The sequence below is a fragment of the Cyclopterus lumpus genome, chromosome 15 (assembly GCF_009769545.1).
Source record: "Cyclopterus lumpus isolate fCycLum1 chromosome 15, fCycLum1.pri, whole genome shotgun sequence".
NCBI classification, from domain to species: domain Eukaryota; kingdom Metazoa; phylum Chordata; class Actinopteri; order Perciformes; family Cyclopteridae; genus Cyclopterus; species Cyclopterus lumpus.
Genome location: NC_046980.1, coordinates 7,625,100 through 7,639,870, shown reverse-complemented (window position 1 = coordinate 7,639,870; position 14,771 = coordinate 7,625,100). Strand labels below are relative to the sequence as shown.

Below are 14,771 nucleotides of genomic sequence, written 5' to 3'. Positions count from 1 at the left end.
CTGAATTATAGGTAGTGGGTTACAAAGCTTTTATGATTATTATACTGCTTATAAATACATAGAAGGGTAAAAGTATGTGTAAATCCAGGGTTAGAGCTTGTTGTATAGTTTAACACACAGCACAAGGGAGTCCTGGTCTGGACTTTCATCACATTTATTTATATATATATATATATATATATATATATATATATATATTTTTTTTTTTCCCTGCAACACTGATGCATAAATCCATATTGTAGTCCAGAATTAGTTGTAGGTGTTACGTTATAACCAGTCAGTATTAATCAGAAGGAGGGAGTCTGCAGTCTGTTTCATCTCATCTGGTATCGAACTGTGAAATATACACAATAAACCCCAAAGAAAAGTTATAATAACACAACCCTCATGTCTTTGCATCGTCGAAGTATTAAATACACAATTCCTGCCATTATATTTATTTGAGAAAAACCTCTACAATTCCAGTTGAGTTGGTTTAAAGCATTGCAACCTGCTGTTCATCTGTAGCGCCCGGAGCCTTCCCCCATGACAATGAACATGTTACATGTGAGGAAGTCTGCTGTTGGAGCGGAGCTTGAGGCTTATCACTTCCACAAATCAACCCCCCCCCCCTCCAAATGATATCAAAGAGCCATAATCAGACTGCTGCTGCTGTTGGCCCCTGAAGCGTTTATTCCTCGACATGTAATGGTTTATTGATCATGGGAACGTCACAATAAGGTGTCACGATTCGCTCGGGATCACAAGTGTCAGTCACGATGTAAACCTTCCAGCTTTAAATGCATTGAATGTCATTGGAAATCATTTATCTTTTTTCAAAAATTGTATTGGTCTTTGAAGTCATAGGATGATGTCATGTATCCCCAAAACAGCTACTGTGTCCAAACTGTGTATATTGTTTTTTTTTGTATATAAAGAATAATTGGAAAACCTCTATTTAGTCCTCTTGTTTTTTCTCGGCGTATGATCGTTATTTTTTATTATTGTATTATTGCCGACGGCTTTCAGAGTCCTTAAAGGCCACGTATCCTAAACCATTTTTCAGAGAGATAAAATCGATAGACGCTTAGTCTCAGTGTGGTTTTAATCTTAAATACATTACATCATTCCTTTCAGATCTCCTGAAATAATTCAAAGCGGCACCAATTATTTTTTTCTGACCCCACAGCTGAAAACGGCTATGAGAGAAATCTACGGCCTGTCTGCAGATTAAAAAGTGTGGGAATTAGTGCCAATTACGCCTTTCAAGGATATTATTATTATTATATTTTAAATGAAGAAAGCCTTTAGCGCAGCTTGTCTCGTCACCTTCCTCGTGCCCTGAATTTGAATAATTGTCGAGGGTGACAGCGTAATGACTCTTAAGAAATATGCATTGAACCCTGCTATGCTTTTAGCCTCTCGCTGAGATTTTAGGTCACAAAAGGACAAACTCATCTGATACATATATATTTGGGTGTGTCTCCACCACTTTGGTCCAGATTGAAATATCTTAAAAACTGTTGCATGGATTGACATGAGATTTTATATATAAACGTTCATTGTGCCCTGTAAATGAATGCTAAGGACTTTCTTCCCGCGCCATCTACATTTGTAGTTTTGAGTGAGATGTCTCAACAACTATGAGGTGGGTTGCTATGACATTTAATTTGATGAATTGTAACAACATCCACCATCACATGATTTATTTTTATTTAATCGCTTGATTTATTGCTAAATAGCAGTAAAGCTAATGATATTCCCATCAGCATCAGCATGTGCTTTGTGTCAAGAGCTAATTATTATTAGCATGAAACTATGATTATGAACATTTTAAATCAGATCCACATTGATGTGATAAAAGTGTATGTATAAAATAATGCATCACTATATTCTGAACTTACAATAAGAGTGTCAACACTGACAATTCTGGTCTGTTTAGATTTCTCTACCCGTCTTTTCACACTTGTAGCTCAGTTGCCTACAAATAAAACCAAGTGGAAGGAACTCGGATCCAACAAAAATAAAATAATCACATCTCTTTGCGTGTCGTAATACAAATTAATTTGACAAATGTAAAATGAGACGGCTCCAGTAACTCTGATAGCTGCTCCCCAAACAGAGATATTTGAATGCATCTTCAGCCAACATTTTGCAAACCCAAGAGGACAGAGAGTCAAACCACTTTACTCTGCTGTGCCATTAAAACTACATTTTGCCAAATAGATGTTGTGGTCTCAGAGTGCATGATATTTTAATGCACGTTGCCAGCATCCCTAAACCTCTGAGCCAGTGTGTGTTTTGGTTTATATGGGAGGATATGCGAATGACCATTAAAGTATTAAAGTACCAGCCGTATGTTTTCTATTCAGCCTCATCCAGAGTACGAGCCTGCCTCTTAAAGAGGAAGTGTCGGTAATGAATTTATTCTGAGGAAGAGGACAACGAAATGAAAGCTGCAGAGTCAAGGGGATGAGGAGATTCGGAAATTTAGATTGCAGAGAATCTGTCTCTGCAATCTAAATTTCCGTAGGAAATGAGAAGACAGTCAGAGGCGTGAATCACCTTCAACTTCAAAGGCCTTCTCTGATAACCCGCTGGATTGATTTTACAGAAGAAATGTGCATTGGATCGACCGCGGTGACAGGAAAGGTGTGAATTAACGCTTTTGGTTTGCTTGTGATGTACGGCCTTTTGCCGCCCCATGCACGAGAGAGCCAGTGGTGATAATCGGTTTTATAGAGAAGAGCAGGACAGCTAGGAGAGCTAGATAACTGCAGCAGCTGGTGCTTCTACCTGGAAGATGTCCTCCTGGACCACAGTGATCATAAACCTCCTTCTCACACACACACACACGCGCACACACACACACACACACACACAATAATAAATAATAAATCTAAAACTAAGTTCTGATGTTCTTTTCTTTAAAAATGTCATGAAAAGGTCATTGCTCAGCGAGTGACAGCCTATAATTCAAAAAGCTAAACGTGATTTGTCAGTGCACAAAACCGCTTCTGAAAAAGCTCAGAGGAGACACAAAGTATTTCATCATAAAGACCTTGAGGGCCATAATTCCATCTCTGTTTGCATTCACTAAGAGAGAATGACGCCAGGCACCTTCTCCGGCGTTCTTCACAGAAGATATGTACGTTATTTCCCCCGCTGGAGAGTCATTACTTGTGTGTTTTATCTTGGATGTTCCCACTCCATGGGTAAGCCTATCTCAGAGATGGAGATGGAGAGAGCAAGCGGAAGAAAAGCAGGAGGGAAGAAGAGAACGGAGGAGCACAATGTAGGCGGGTTAAGGCAGATAGGAGGATAAAACCGGTGTGGGGGCAAAGATAATCGGATTGTGGGAGTATTCATAGTTGACGAGGGAGAATGTGTTTCCTGGACCTTTTCCTGTGTAATCAGAGAGACGAACGAGACGCATAGAAGGCGAGTGGCTAGTGGAAGATGCCGCTCACGGTGTTAGGTACCATTTAAAAATGCAAACGTGCAACAATGTCATTGCAGTTTCCACTCTAATTATAGCTTTTAATGGGTCACTTGTAGGTACATAATTAATTGCCTCACTAACAAGGCCCCACTGGGTCCTGAGTGGTCACGTGGGTTAGGTGATAATGAACTGCCATGTGAGATTAGATCGATGCAGTGGGTGTTGAGATGTGAGATGTCTAAGCAGACCTCTACTCACTTACCTCAGTACCAGTGAGAACAAATAAATAAATAATTAAAAGAGTTAGTACAGTTAAAATGCTTCAAGTGGAGCTGAACTTCATCTCTCTGTAGAGGTTTCAGCTTGAGTGCTTCCTGAAATTGGAAAAAAACAAAACACAGTGTGGGTGAGTAAAAAGTGATGATTATTAATTGCAAATGTTCCAAATGTAATGACAGTACAGAGTTATTTCATTCATACCCACATGGGTCAACCTTATGGTGGCTGGCGCTGGGGAAAAGTCAGGGGATTACCATTAGGATTCATCCTCTGGGGACCATGAGATGACTGTGCAAGATTTCACGGCAATCTATCCGATAGTCGTGATAAATCATATCTGGACCGAAGCGACACATAATCCCTCGAGCTGCGCCAGTGGGGCTAAAATGTTGTGATCCTATATAGTGTAGCACAGGGTTATGGGCTACATATGCAGAGGGGGTCCATTATCAAACATAATTATTTAATTGGGTCATTACCCTGCAGGCACAAAGTTCAAAATATAAAAGGAAGACAATTTTGTTTTTGTGTGTTCAGACACATTTTGGTGGTTCCAGTTTGGCCTCAGAATATAATAAAGCCCAGCTGTTGTGCTTTTCTTTGAGTTTGATTTTTTGGGATTTGGATCGACAACCTCAAAACCAGATGGTATGAAATTAAAAAGTATGGAAGCATTAAATATTTCTAGCATGCACTTTGAAAAAACTAAAATACATTTTATTTCACAAATATGGTCTATCCGTCTGCTGAATTCAATACCGTTATTCCCTTCAGCTCATTTATGATCTGTTTTTACTGCAAATATAACATGTATTATGAGTGTCCTTGAACTGTAAAAGTCTTCATAGTGTATTTGTGTTTGTTGGCAGGCGGTACACAATATTTCTAGTCATTGTGAAGGTCTCCAGAAGGAAAACAACAAGCTGTTTCCCAAACACTGCTCTTTCCCTTTGCTGGATGAAAACACGTTATAGAACATTCTAGATGTTGGCACATTATTAGTTCACGTACAAATTGGAGGCGTCGGGAGATTTAGAAGTCATCCTGATCAGCCTATTTAATAATTTCTAGTCTGCTGATGATTTCATCAGTATATTAACACAATATTTTCATTTTATTCTTATTCTTAAGAGAAAATCTTGAAATTAAAAAAAAGAAACTGTGCAGAGGAGGTCTCTCTCGGGTGCTTCACCTACGAATTAGGTATTGAAGCTTTATTTGAGAGTCTATAATCAAAGTACACCCACGTGCAAGCCTTATTCCTATTAAAAAGTCCATCTCCACTAATGTAGCTGGAGACTGTGCAGCAGACGTCTATGTATGTGCTCAGAAAGAACAAGTCAAGCATTTCATGTGTGTTTTATATGTGTATGAGCATGTGTGTGTGTGGGGGTGTGACGACACACCTCACGCTGCTTCCATGCCTGACTTGGCAGCACCTTCTGCACGATTCTCAGTGAGGACAGATGGCAAGGACTTACCCCACTAAGTAACCCTCCAACACACACACACACACACACACCCAGACGTGATGTGCAATACAAGAACTCCCTTGGCTCCCGCTGACACGTCTCTCAATCCAACAATGAGTCATGCATAGCATCCTCTCCCACCAGGTGTCTGCATGTGTGTATGTGTGTGTGTGAGTTTGGCTGCCACTAAACACCTGAAGTCAGCACATCCGACCTCGGCGCCCGCTGCTCGTTCCCAGTCACACGTCTCTTTCTGCTTCTGCCCACTTTAGCCAGGGCGAAAGCCCTCTTACCAGCTGCAACTTCAAACATCTACTCACCATCAACCACCCTGAGGTGATTTGCATTTTGAAATAATTATTTCTCATGATGTTACTGGTGGCATATTAAACTCACACTTCTGATCAAAGGCACCCATTCAAATTCAACAGTGGAATAATTTCGTTAATGTGTGCCATGAGCTGCGTTTCATGGCAGTTTCTAAACCGGTGTCGCTGCTTGAGAAGTTAATTTGCACTTTGGAATTGCGATCACTTGCTCTTCAAAAGAAGCAGAAGATGCAATTAGTAGCTTCATTAAACACAAGGATCGTGTATGAAAATCAGCCACCTATATTCGTATTACGTTTTTGATTTTTTTTTTTCTTGACTTGAGGGATAAACGGTTCTCCATAAAGTAGACAGTACGTGTTAAATACATGGCAATGTATAACTTTACTCGGCAATCAGACATAACGAGACAGCGTGGTCAGGATGTGAGGATAAGTCATGCACAGCTGATCCCTGTGCACTCAAACGTGTGGGTGGATGATGTGGTGCATGTGTGAGAGACTCTGGAGGTGGACAAGTTTGTTGAATCTGCAAGGCCAAACAAATGAAAGTAACTGCTGAAACAAACCTCTGTGCAGTGTATACACATGACGATAAATTGTTTTCTAGTCCCAGACTGACTTCTACACCCTAGTTTTGAATTAACTTTGAGTACTCTGCACTATTCATACAAACAACCACATATTGTTTTAATTATATATCAATTGTTAATGGTGAAGAAATGTTTCCTTGTTTCCCTATTTTTATTCAGCCAATTTCTTTGTTGGAGCTTACTTACTTTGTCCTTTTCTCTCTATATTTTTTCTCTTCTGTGAGATGGAATAAAATAATAATATTGAATGCATAGAGTAGAATTTGCCCAATTTGTTTCGTTAATGCAATTTACAGATATCTGGTGAATTAGAGGAAACACTCGAATACGAAAGTGAGAGCAAATTGAATGCTTTCATACACGACATGAGCGGTCACTGAGCAACTTAATGAGTATAAATATGTTTTTAATCAACCTAACTGAACACACATTGAAAAAGGTGTGTGCTACACCACCACCATCATCATTAAAATTCCAAATTAGGGATTTTTAGAGGAATATTGTTCATCACTTCTGAAGCAAAAGAGTACTGAAGCTGTATTTTACTGGTGGCGGCCCAACAGCTGTACATAGAAATGACATTTCGAATGGGAACACATGAATTTTAATTAAATCAAAACAGAAGAACACAACTCAGTTAATACAATACTTGACAGATGAAAGTTCACCACTGTCTTTTCCATCATCTCTACTAGGAAATGTTAAGATCTTGAAGCATTTCCTACTTTGCTTTCTTCAACATTTGTAGTAAATGTTTTTTTAAGTTGTCCAGAAGCATCAATGTAAAGATCTGTGTCCAGGTATCGTCTGTTGTGATACTGGACAGTCCATTTAGTGATGGCACGGTCAAATAGGGCCAGTTTTAGTCAGAAATTTCAGAACAGCTTAACATTGAATATGTTTAGCAGTAAATAAAGTTGTGTCCAACAGAATAATAAAAAAAAAAAGAAGCATAAACATCGTGTAAAAACATCCACAGCTCACTCAAGTGCAATTTAAGCGTCATCAGGTTTGTCTGCTGGCGGTCCACACGGTTGGAGCATCTTCTCCATCAGGTTGAAGCGGACTCTGGCTTTGCTCTCATTCTCAGCCACAGAGAAGTAGTTGAGCAGGTCAAAATGTCCCATGTAGGAGCAGTAAGAGTCTCTGTGCTGGTTGACCAGCCATTCCCACTTGCTGGTGTCGGCGTGTCCTGTACCGATGTACTTAGACTGGAGATGCTCCAGCTGACTGTGGATGTTGTATCTATCGGTCATTCTCGCGGAGATGAGTCCCAGAGGCTCTAGAGAAAAGTCAGATGCAATATCAGTTCATAAAGTCATGCGGAGGAAAACTGATTGCATTTTAGCCCTGTAAGACTGTGTTTATATGTAGTTTAAACGGTTAACGTTACATATCTGGCTCAAGTTAGTCGTTGTAAAATGAACCACTTGCTGTGTGCTTGAGCGAGCTACTGCTCAATATAATCGGACAATTCAGGTAAACAGCTCCCACGCTTTGAGCCGTATAACGTTGATGCTAACGTTAAACACACTATTACTAACGCCAAGCATGTTATGCTAGTATAAGGCAGCATCTTTAGCATGCTAACGTTAAACATACTATTATTAAGCATGTTATGTTAGTATAAAACAGCATATTTAGCATGCTAACATTAAACATATTATTATTAAGCATGTTATGTTAGTATAAGGCAGCATCTTTAGAATGCTAACGTTAAACATACTATTATTAAGCATGCTATGTTAGTTTAAAACAGCATATTTAGCATGCTAACGTTGCTTTCAATGGCTTTCTGGCTAACAGTAACGTGGAGCTAGCTCGTGCTAGCTGGACAAACAATCACTTAAAACTGCTCTTTTAACTAAATATGTATTCCTGAGTTATCGTACAGCGTCCAAATGCAAAGTAGACTTACTCGATAAAATGTGAAGCGTTTAGAGCGAAGGCTGAAGATGTAAATAATCTTTCGCTGCGTTCGCAGTTCGTCGCAAAGCAATGAAAGGATGACTTCCGGTTGTTTTCCCGTTTACAACTATCCGGTGAGAAACAAAACCTGAAACTATTAAGGTTCCTGTTCGCAAACGTTTGTTAAAATGTGCTTTAATATGAAGGTATATTTGTGTTTTTATTACGCAAACAAAAAAAGGTTGTTTTTTTTAGAGCAAAGATTTGTGATTTGCAGCCAAACATTATTTCATTAGCAAAACTAACAAATAATGTATTCTCAGTTTATATATTTTGACTTACAACCGAGAAATTAGCTCTCAAAACATTTTTTGGGTTTGCGTAATAAATACACAAATATACCTTCATACTTTAATAGCATGCCCCACCGAGTTGTACATGGTTTAATACTAGTAGATACAAGATAATGTAATGGCAATTACTAGTTATGGTGAGAACCACAGAGGAAAAAAGCAAACCTGAAAATAACTGATTTTGAAGGAGCTCAATACAGTTTCATCGACTATTTGTCTGTTTGTCCCTCAGGCTGACACACAAATGTGGGTAATAATGTTTATTATGTTCATCTTGGTTTAACATGTTAACATTTCCTATTTAGAAATACACAAAACACAAAGTGTTTGAGTTGTTGTTCATTTTACGTACAGAGTACTTATGGAGTGCGTTCATCCCTAAAGCTTTAAAGACAAGAAAGGTGCACCTTTTTGTTAAGGTAAATGTCTGATATGTTTTGTTAAAGTCAAAGCTAATTCACAACTCAGTCACTCGATGGGAGCACTTTGGACAATTACCTGACTTTTGCACATGCAGGTTTTTTGTTTTTGTATCAGCATGTTGCTGGTTGAACGGAGTCAGCTCCTTTTTCTAGTTGTTTCTCATTAGAAACAGGATTGGAGGGAGACCAAAAGGGAAACAAATGCATAATAGCTAGCGGTAGGGCTGTCCTCAGCAGACAACATCTGGGTCAGACTACCTTAACATTTATGCTACATAAACCCCTCATACATTAAAACATTGGAACATTTTGCTGCCTTTACCCGAGAACATTACTGCTTATGTTCCCACTAGAGCCATGGTGAAAGATTTACAGATTTTAGCCCCTTGATCTCGCAAAATTTACATGGTTTCCACAAGGAGGAAATTTGCCTCTGAATAGACAAGTTATGGTGCATGTCAGAAATAGGTTGATCATTTGATGTTGATGGCACTATTTCTGTTTTATATGTGTCCAGCCAGCAATGAATATAAATAGAAATCCATAAAGAATCAACAAGTTTGCCGTGATAATAGATCAATAAAAGCAAAGTAAGGTACAACAATGCCGTCAGAGGTTAATTTCCACTGACATGCTGAAAGCAACACGCATTCAGGGCGTTAAAAGGAGTTCAGTGATAAAGAAATCTCCCATCATTATACAATCACATCATTGAGGTTCACTTCCCATGTGTGATTACATCATTGGACTTATTGTAAGTCGCTTTGGATAAAAGCGTCAGCTAAATGACATGTAATAATGTAATAATAATAATCATACTCTATTCAGTTAAATGCCACAAGGATTGCAGCTCATATTGATTCTTTGTATAGCTGTAGAAAAATACTCGAGGAAAATAACTTGGTATGAAGGATAACAGTGAAAAGAGACGAAGGTCCATTTATCATGGCGAGATCTAGAGGGATGGAGATTACATTTGTGATCTCAAAGGTACCTGAGGTCAAAGAAACCTTATTAGCTGTGGTGGCGATGCTATTGTCATTAAGAGAAAAAAGCAGGAGTGCCCAGAGGATCTTATGAGCCTTGATTAGTTTCCATTCCTTTATGCTTGTGGTATGCTGCCGTGCCACGTATTCAGTCTTTATGGGTAAAAGAGGAGTTCAAAGTGGTTTGAGGGATACATCCAGATTGTATCTCCACTCCCTTGGCATAAGAGAAGCTGAAAGCACAATGAGGGCAGCGGACAGGAAAATATGTGGGATTCGCATCTGAATGAGAATAAAGACACAATTATATGTATGTCTGCTGAAATCTACTTGAAGCAGGAGAAATGACATTGAAGGCTGGATGTGCTGTTACATTATGCTTCTATTTTTCATTATCTCCATTCGTGTGTTTGAATGTCATTATTATTAACAGGATTATTCTTGAGTCCAATGTTCTTCGGTTCTTATCATTGTGAAAATGGAGACTTGGGAAATAGTTGGAAAATTACAGACTTGTGTTACTAGAATAGCATTGGATTTCCTTTTGGAATGATTCATTTTAAAATAATATCCCATCATATTAGAATTAGACTTCCACATATCTGGCAGAGGGACAAGTTAAAGTAAGAATAGTCTAAACTGCAGAGGTAGAGGCTGACATACAGTGCCCTGAATTTGAGTCTCTAATATGGGTCAAGCCCCCCAAAAAGACAAACTCCCAATATTACCAAGATGCAACTAAATTGCATCTTTTAATAGACACGCAGCCACATTTGTGATTCAGGCTTTCCTTCCAAAAATGATTCTTAAAACAACTGTTAAGACGTCATGACTTATCACAAGCTGAGTATGTTTGCTTTGAGTGACAGGTGGACGCTGTCACAGCCGCTCGCCACCAGCTTGGCTCTGATTGTGGTGTTGGTGCCTTATTGAGATTTCTATAGTCAAATATTGGACAAATAATGTCTTGCTGCAGTTTAAAGTACTAACAGATTGTCCAAGAAGTCAGTGTTCCACTTTTTCAGTGAGTTAAATTCTTGGTATTCAGTATATTTATACTTACTTATGTATAATAAACTGTCTGCATGCACAGTCCATGCTCCCATCACACGGGCAGCCAACACTACTGCACTGTCTGAGCCAAAGGGCTATATGCTGCCATGTAAGTGTGGATTATATTGCGTGAGTGAGTATATCTAGTTTTTGTTTTTACAATATTTCAGTTAACCAGCAGGTCATTGTTGAAAGAAAAGTAGATAGTTGATACTATCTGCTATTCTTCGCCAGTTAATTGTTACGATGTGGGATTTAGCTCGATCACGCACACTAATGGAGGCGTTTTAATTAATCTATGTCCAGTCATTCTTTGTTGTAAAACATTTTATCAAATTATGACTTATCATTAACATTACACAAGGTACCTTTCCCCATTGATCAACTTGCTCACCAAGTTAGCTGACTCACCACATGGCACACTGGACATTGTATGTATTGAACAAATGAATACATTTATTTTTGCAAATTATGGGATTATGACTTACTTATGAAATTAAATTTGCCCCTGGAATCTATCTTGATATGACATGGCAAATACAGCCTTAATATTTCCATTTTATTCCCATAATGTGTTAATTCCTTCCCCGAGAAATCGGAGTATATTAATGTAAATTCTTATTTGTAGTTCTTTGTTTTTGTACTCTTGCCTGATAGATGTCGTCTTCTCTCACTTTTGGGGAGCTACCTCTACGGTAAAATAATAGTCACAGGGGCATCATCAAACTTTGCTAGCCGATCCTTTAGTGAGCAGTTCTGGGAACTGCAAAGCACTAGCTGGAGGAAAAGGTAATGAAATCAGGGGAATGAATGGCGACACCGCACCGACTGGATGGCTCCGCTGACCCACAGTTCTCATGAATGATGGCTTCGTAAAAAAAGGAGTCAGCAATACTTCCAGTGATTTAAACAAACCTCCTGAGATGCAGCCATTCTCAACTTCCAGGTGTCAGAGGTAGATAGAGAGGAGAAGTAAAAAAAACAAAATACACCCTGTAGGGTTGTTACAGTGATGGCTGGTTAGTCCAAGGACAAACTGAGGAGGCTCATTGGTCAGCTTTCAAACTGCCGGCCTTTGCTGAGTGGCTGGTTCAATGGCAGACAAAGTAATGCGCTGAATGGCAGCTTCAAAGGTACCGCTGGTCGTTTGCATAGCGGCACATTATCTGGACCAACAGTCTAGTTCTGGCTTGTTTCCTGTCGGTTTAACTTCCCCACTCCTAAGATTCTCTCTACGGCTTCCACTTGTCATCCTCCTGATCTGCTGTGGACCACACCAGCAACATGTTCCTCTTGGTCAGATGGTGTGATCCGGTTCGCCATTCATCAAGGTGTGAAACACAGCCTGGAGGAAATGCTGCCCTATGACAGCGCTGAGTTGCAGGGATTCAACTGGATTTGGCACAGTTCTGAATTTACAATCTCACTCTTTCGTGCGTTTCTATTTGCTGTTAATTAAAAAGGTCATTATTTTTGTCCAGTGGTCACTACGCTTCAGTAAAGAGCTGGTTAGCTCAAGGCTTTGGTTATGAGAAAATCCACAAGCAGGGGCAAAGATAAAACAAAACTGGTCCCTGGAGCCTTCGGAGCAGAACAGTTGGAACGCAGACAACCCTGACATGCAGAGCATTGCGTGACTTTCTCAAATTAATAGGAATTACACTTCCTGTAAGTACAGGTGCAGTGCTGAATCTCCTTATTTAGCCCATGCTGGTTGTGGATACAGTGATATTCGACACAGTTTATGGCACTCGTGATCTCAAACATGATTACAGGATGTACAAAACATGCGCTTTTAATCGATAACGTCAGATAACAAATATTTACATAGTGAGCGTGCGCAGAATCGTAACCAGATGATTAACTTAATTTAAGAAAATATGAACAGAATGTGTGCATTTGTAAGTACATTCTCTGTTGTTTCCGGTCTGCAAACAGCCAAGTTCCTTACAGGGGATATAAATGGGCCATAGTATCACATTTCTGTAGGAAAAAAACGAAATGTTTTTTGTGCTTCTGATACAAAGTCTCTGAAATATGAGGTCATCTAACTTCAGTTTGGTTGATTAGCTTTCCGAACAGACATGGGCAGCTTCCCAACGTCATGTCTGAATGAGAGCATTGTCTCTGCAGAGAGAGGGGACATTCAACGACACTTGATAATAATCGCTGTGACAGGAGCAATCATGCTGCCAACTCCAATAACATAATGCCCGGCTCCCCGAGAGGATGGAGAAAAAGGCATGTACGTATGAACATTCATGCAGAGATGCGCCCACGCCCTCCTGGGACCGAGCTGGGGACGTTTTTCTCTCACAACACCTTCATGCACACTGCACATGCATGCACACACTTTGGATCCGCGGTGACCTCACAGATTGTCTGGTGTCTGCGCACTGGGCACGTTTACATTTTAGCCTGAAATCTGAAGTAACTTTTTGTAGACGACTCAAACTTTTCTCATGTCATTTACGCAATCAAGGCATGTGAAATATGAAATATGAATATGTGACAAAATGAACATGATGTGCAAACAGGATTCAGTCAGTTGCATCTGCCCTCTTTCCCATCCCCTCAACACTTGGTAATACGTAGGCGCCATATGTCAGGGGCGTGGCCACTTGCTGAGCGAGGGGGCGGGGGCAGAGAGGAGCAGAAGAAAATGACACGTGCTGTTAAGCTGGTTTAATAATTGAGAATAACTCCCTAGAATAGGGAGGAGCAAAGGATGTCAGATGACTTGCGTTTCCAGTCTTTAACCATTCGATAGAATAAAAGTTTCTAGAATGAAATAGAGAGCAGCAGCCATTTTGAGTTAGCATCTTCACACTTCCTTTTCACTCGTCTACGTTTTTTTAAATGTTTTGATGCCTGAAAAAAGGTCTTTATTTTAAAGTTTTGTTTTATGACATTACGACGTAATTACTCCTCTCGTCTATTTTGAAGCTTTTAATGGTCATAAAAGTGGTGTTTATTTGTGAAGATTAACTTGCAGAACAAAACGTGTTCATATGTATGCATTCATATAAAATCCAATGGAAAGATCTCATTGGCTTCTTGTCAAGGGAATTAATGTGCCGCTAACGTCTGGGCTTGGCTTCCAAAAGTATATTATCCATGAACTGCTCTGTAAATAACATTAATTATGGCCCTATCCCATTTAGGTGAGCCAGGGGCCTTGTTTTGTGCATGCTGACTCACTGCATGGCTGTGACACACTGGACCATAATGAATTAATTACACCTTTTGTTTATCCTGCTATGATTTGTCAAAATGGCTGCTGTAAAAAGTGCCTATTATTAAAATATTATACAGTATATTACTTCATATTCTATCCCGCATTGTGCAGATAAAATGATGAACGATTATAAATATGCCCTTCAAATGTACATATAATGAACACATTGGTGTTAGAAATCCTCACACCTCTCTCACAGACACGGAGGACATGCATCTTGCCAAATATGTTTACATGTGTATATGTCTAGGTACACTTCCATGGAGCTGGTGTTGTGCATGCTGGCTCTCTGACATCCCATAATGTGACAGATGACTTGAACCAGAGCTGTCGTTAATGTTATTCGTTACTCCTGTGCTTTTACTGCAAATCAAAAATATCTGCTGCTGCGATATCTAAATCCCCAGCCCAATACACATACTCCCTGAGCTGATGCAGCACCTTATGGCTGAAATATGGAGAGTTGTCACAATAGTAAGTCTTTACATTACAGCAATAATTTGGAGATAAATTCCAGTTCCAGGAGACAACTTGTGATTAATGGGGAAAAAGCTCCAGCCTACAACTGATGGCTGCTGAATTTCAATTAATATCTGCTCCGCCCCTACAAAGTATATGTTCTGGTAGTATCCTCATAATTCATTTAGATTGTTTGTTATTTGGACTACACATTTCTGAGTGTAGAAGAAAAGCTTGTTAATACAAGATATACTTGTAT

The 14,771-nt window shown here is 39.4% G+C and overlaps 1 protein-coding gene across 1 annotated transcript; it reads right to left on the bottom strand.

The window, feature by feature from the left end:
• Positions 1 to 6,679: 6,679 nt before the first annotated feature.
• Positions 6,680 to 8,122, bottom strand: sf3b5 (splicing factor 3b, subunit 5). Its single transcript, XM_034552081.1, has 2 exons — positions 8,012 to 8,122; positions 6,680 to 7,375 (listed from the first exon to the last, which is right to left on the bottom strand). Exon 2 carries the CDS (start codon positions 7,347 to 7,349, stop codon positions 7,089 to 7,091), a length of 261 nt encoding a protein of 86 aa, XP_034407972.1. The 5' UTR covers positions 7,350 to 7,375; positions 8,012 to 8,122; the 3' UTR covers positions 6,680 to 7,088.
• Between the last annotated feature and the right edge of the window lie 6,649 nt (positions 8,123 to 14,771).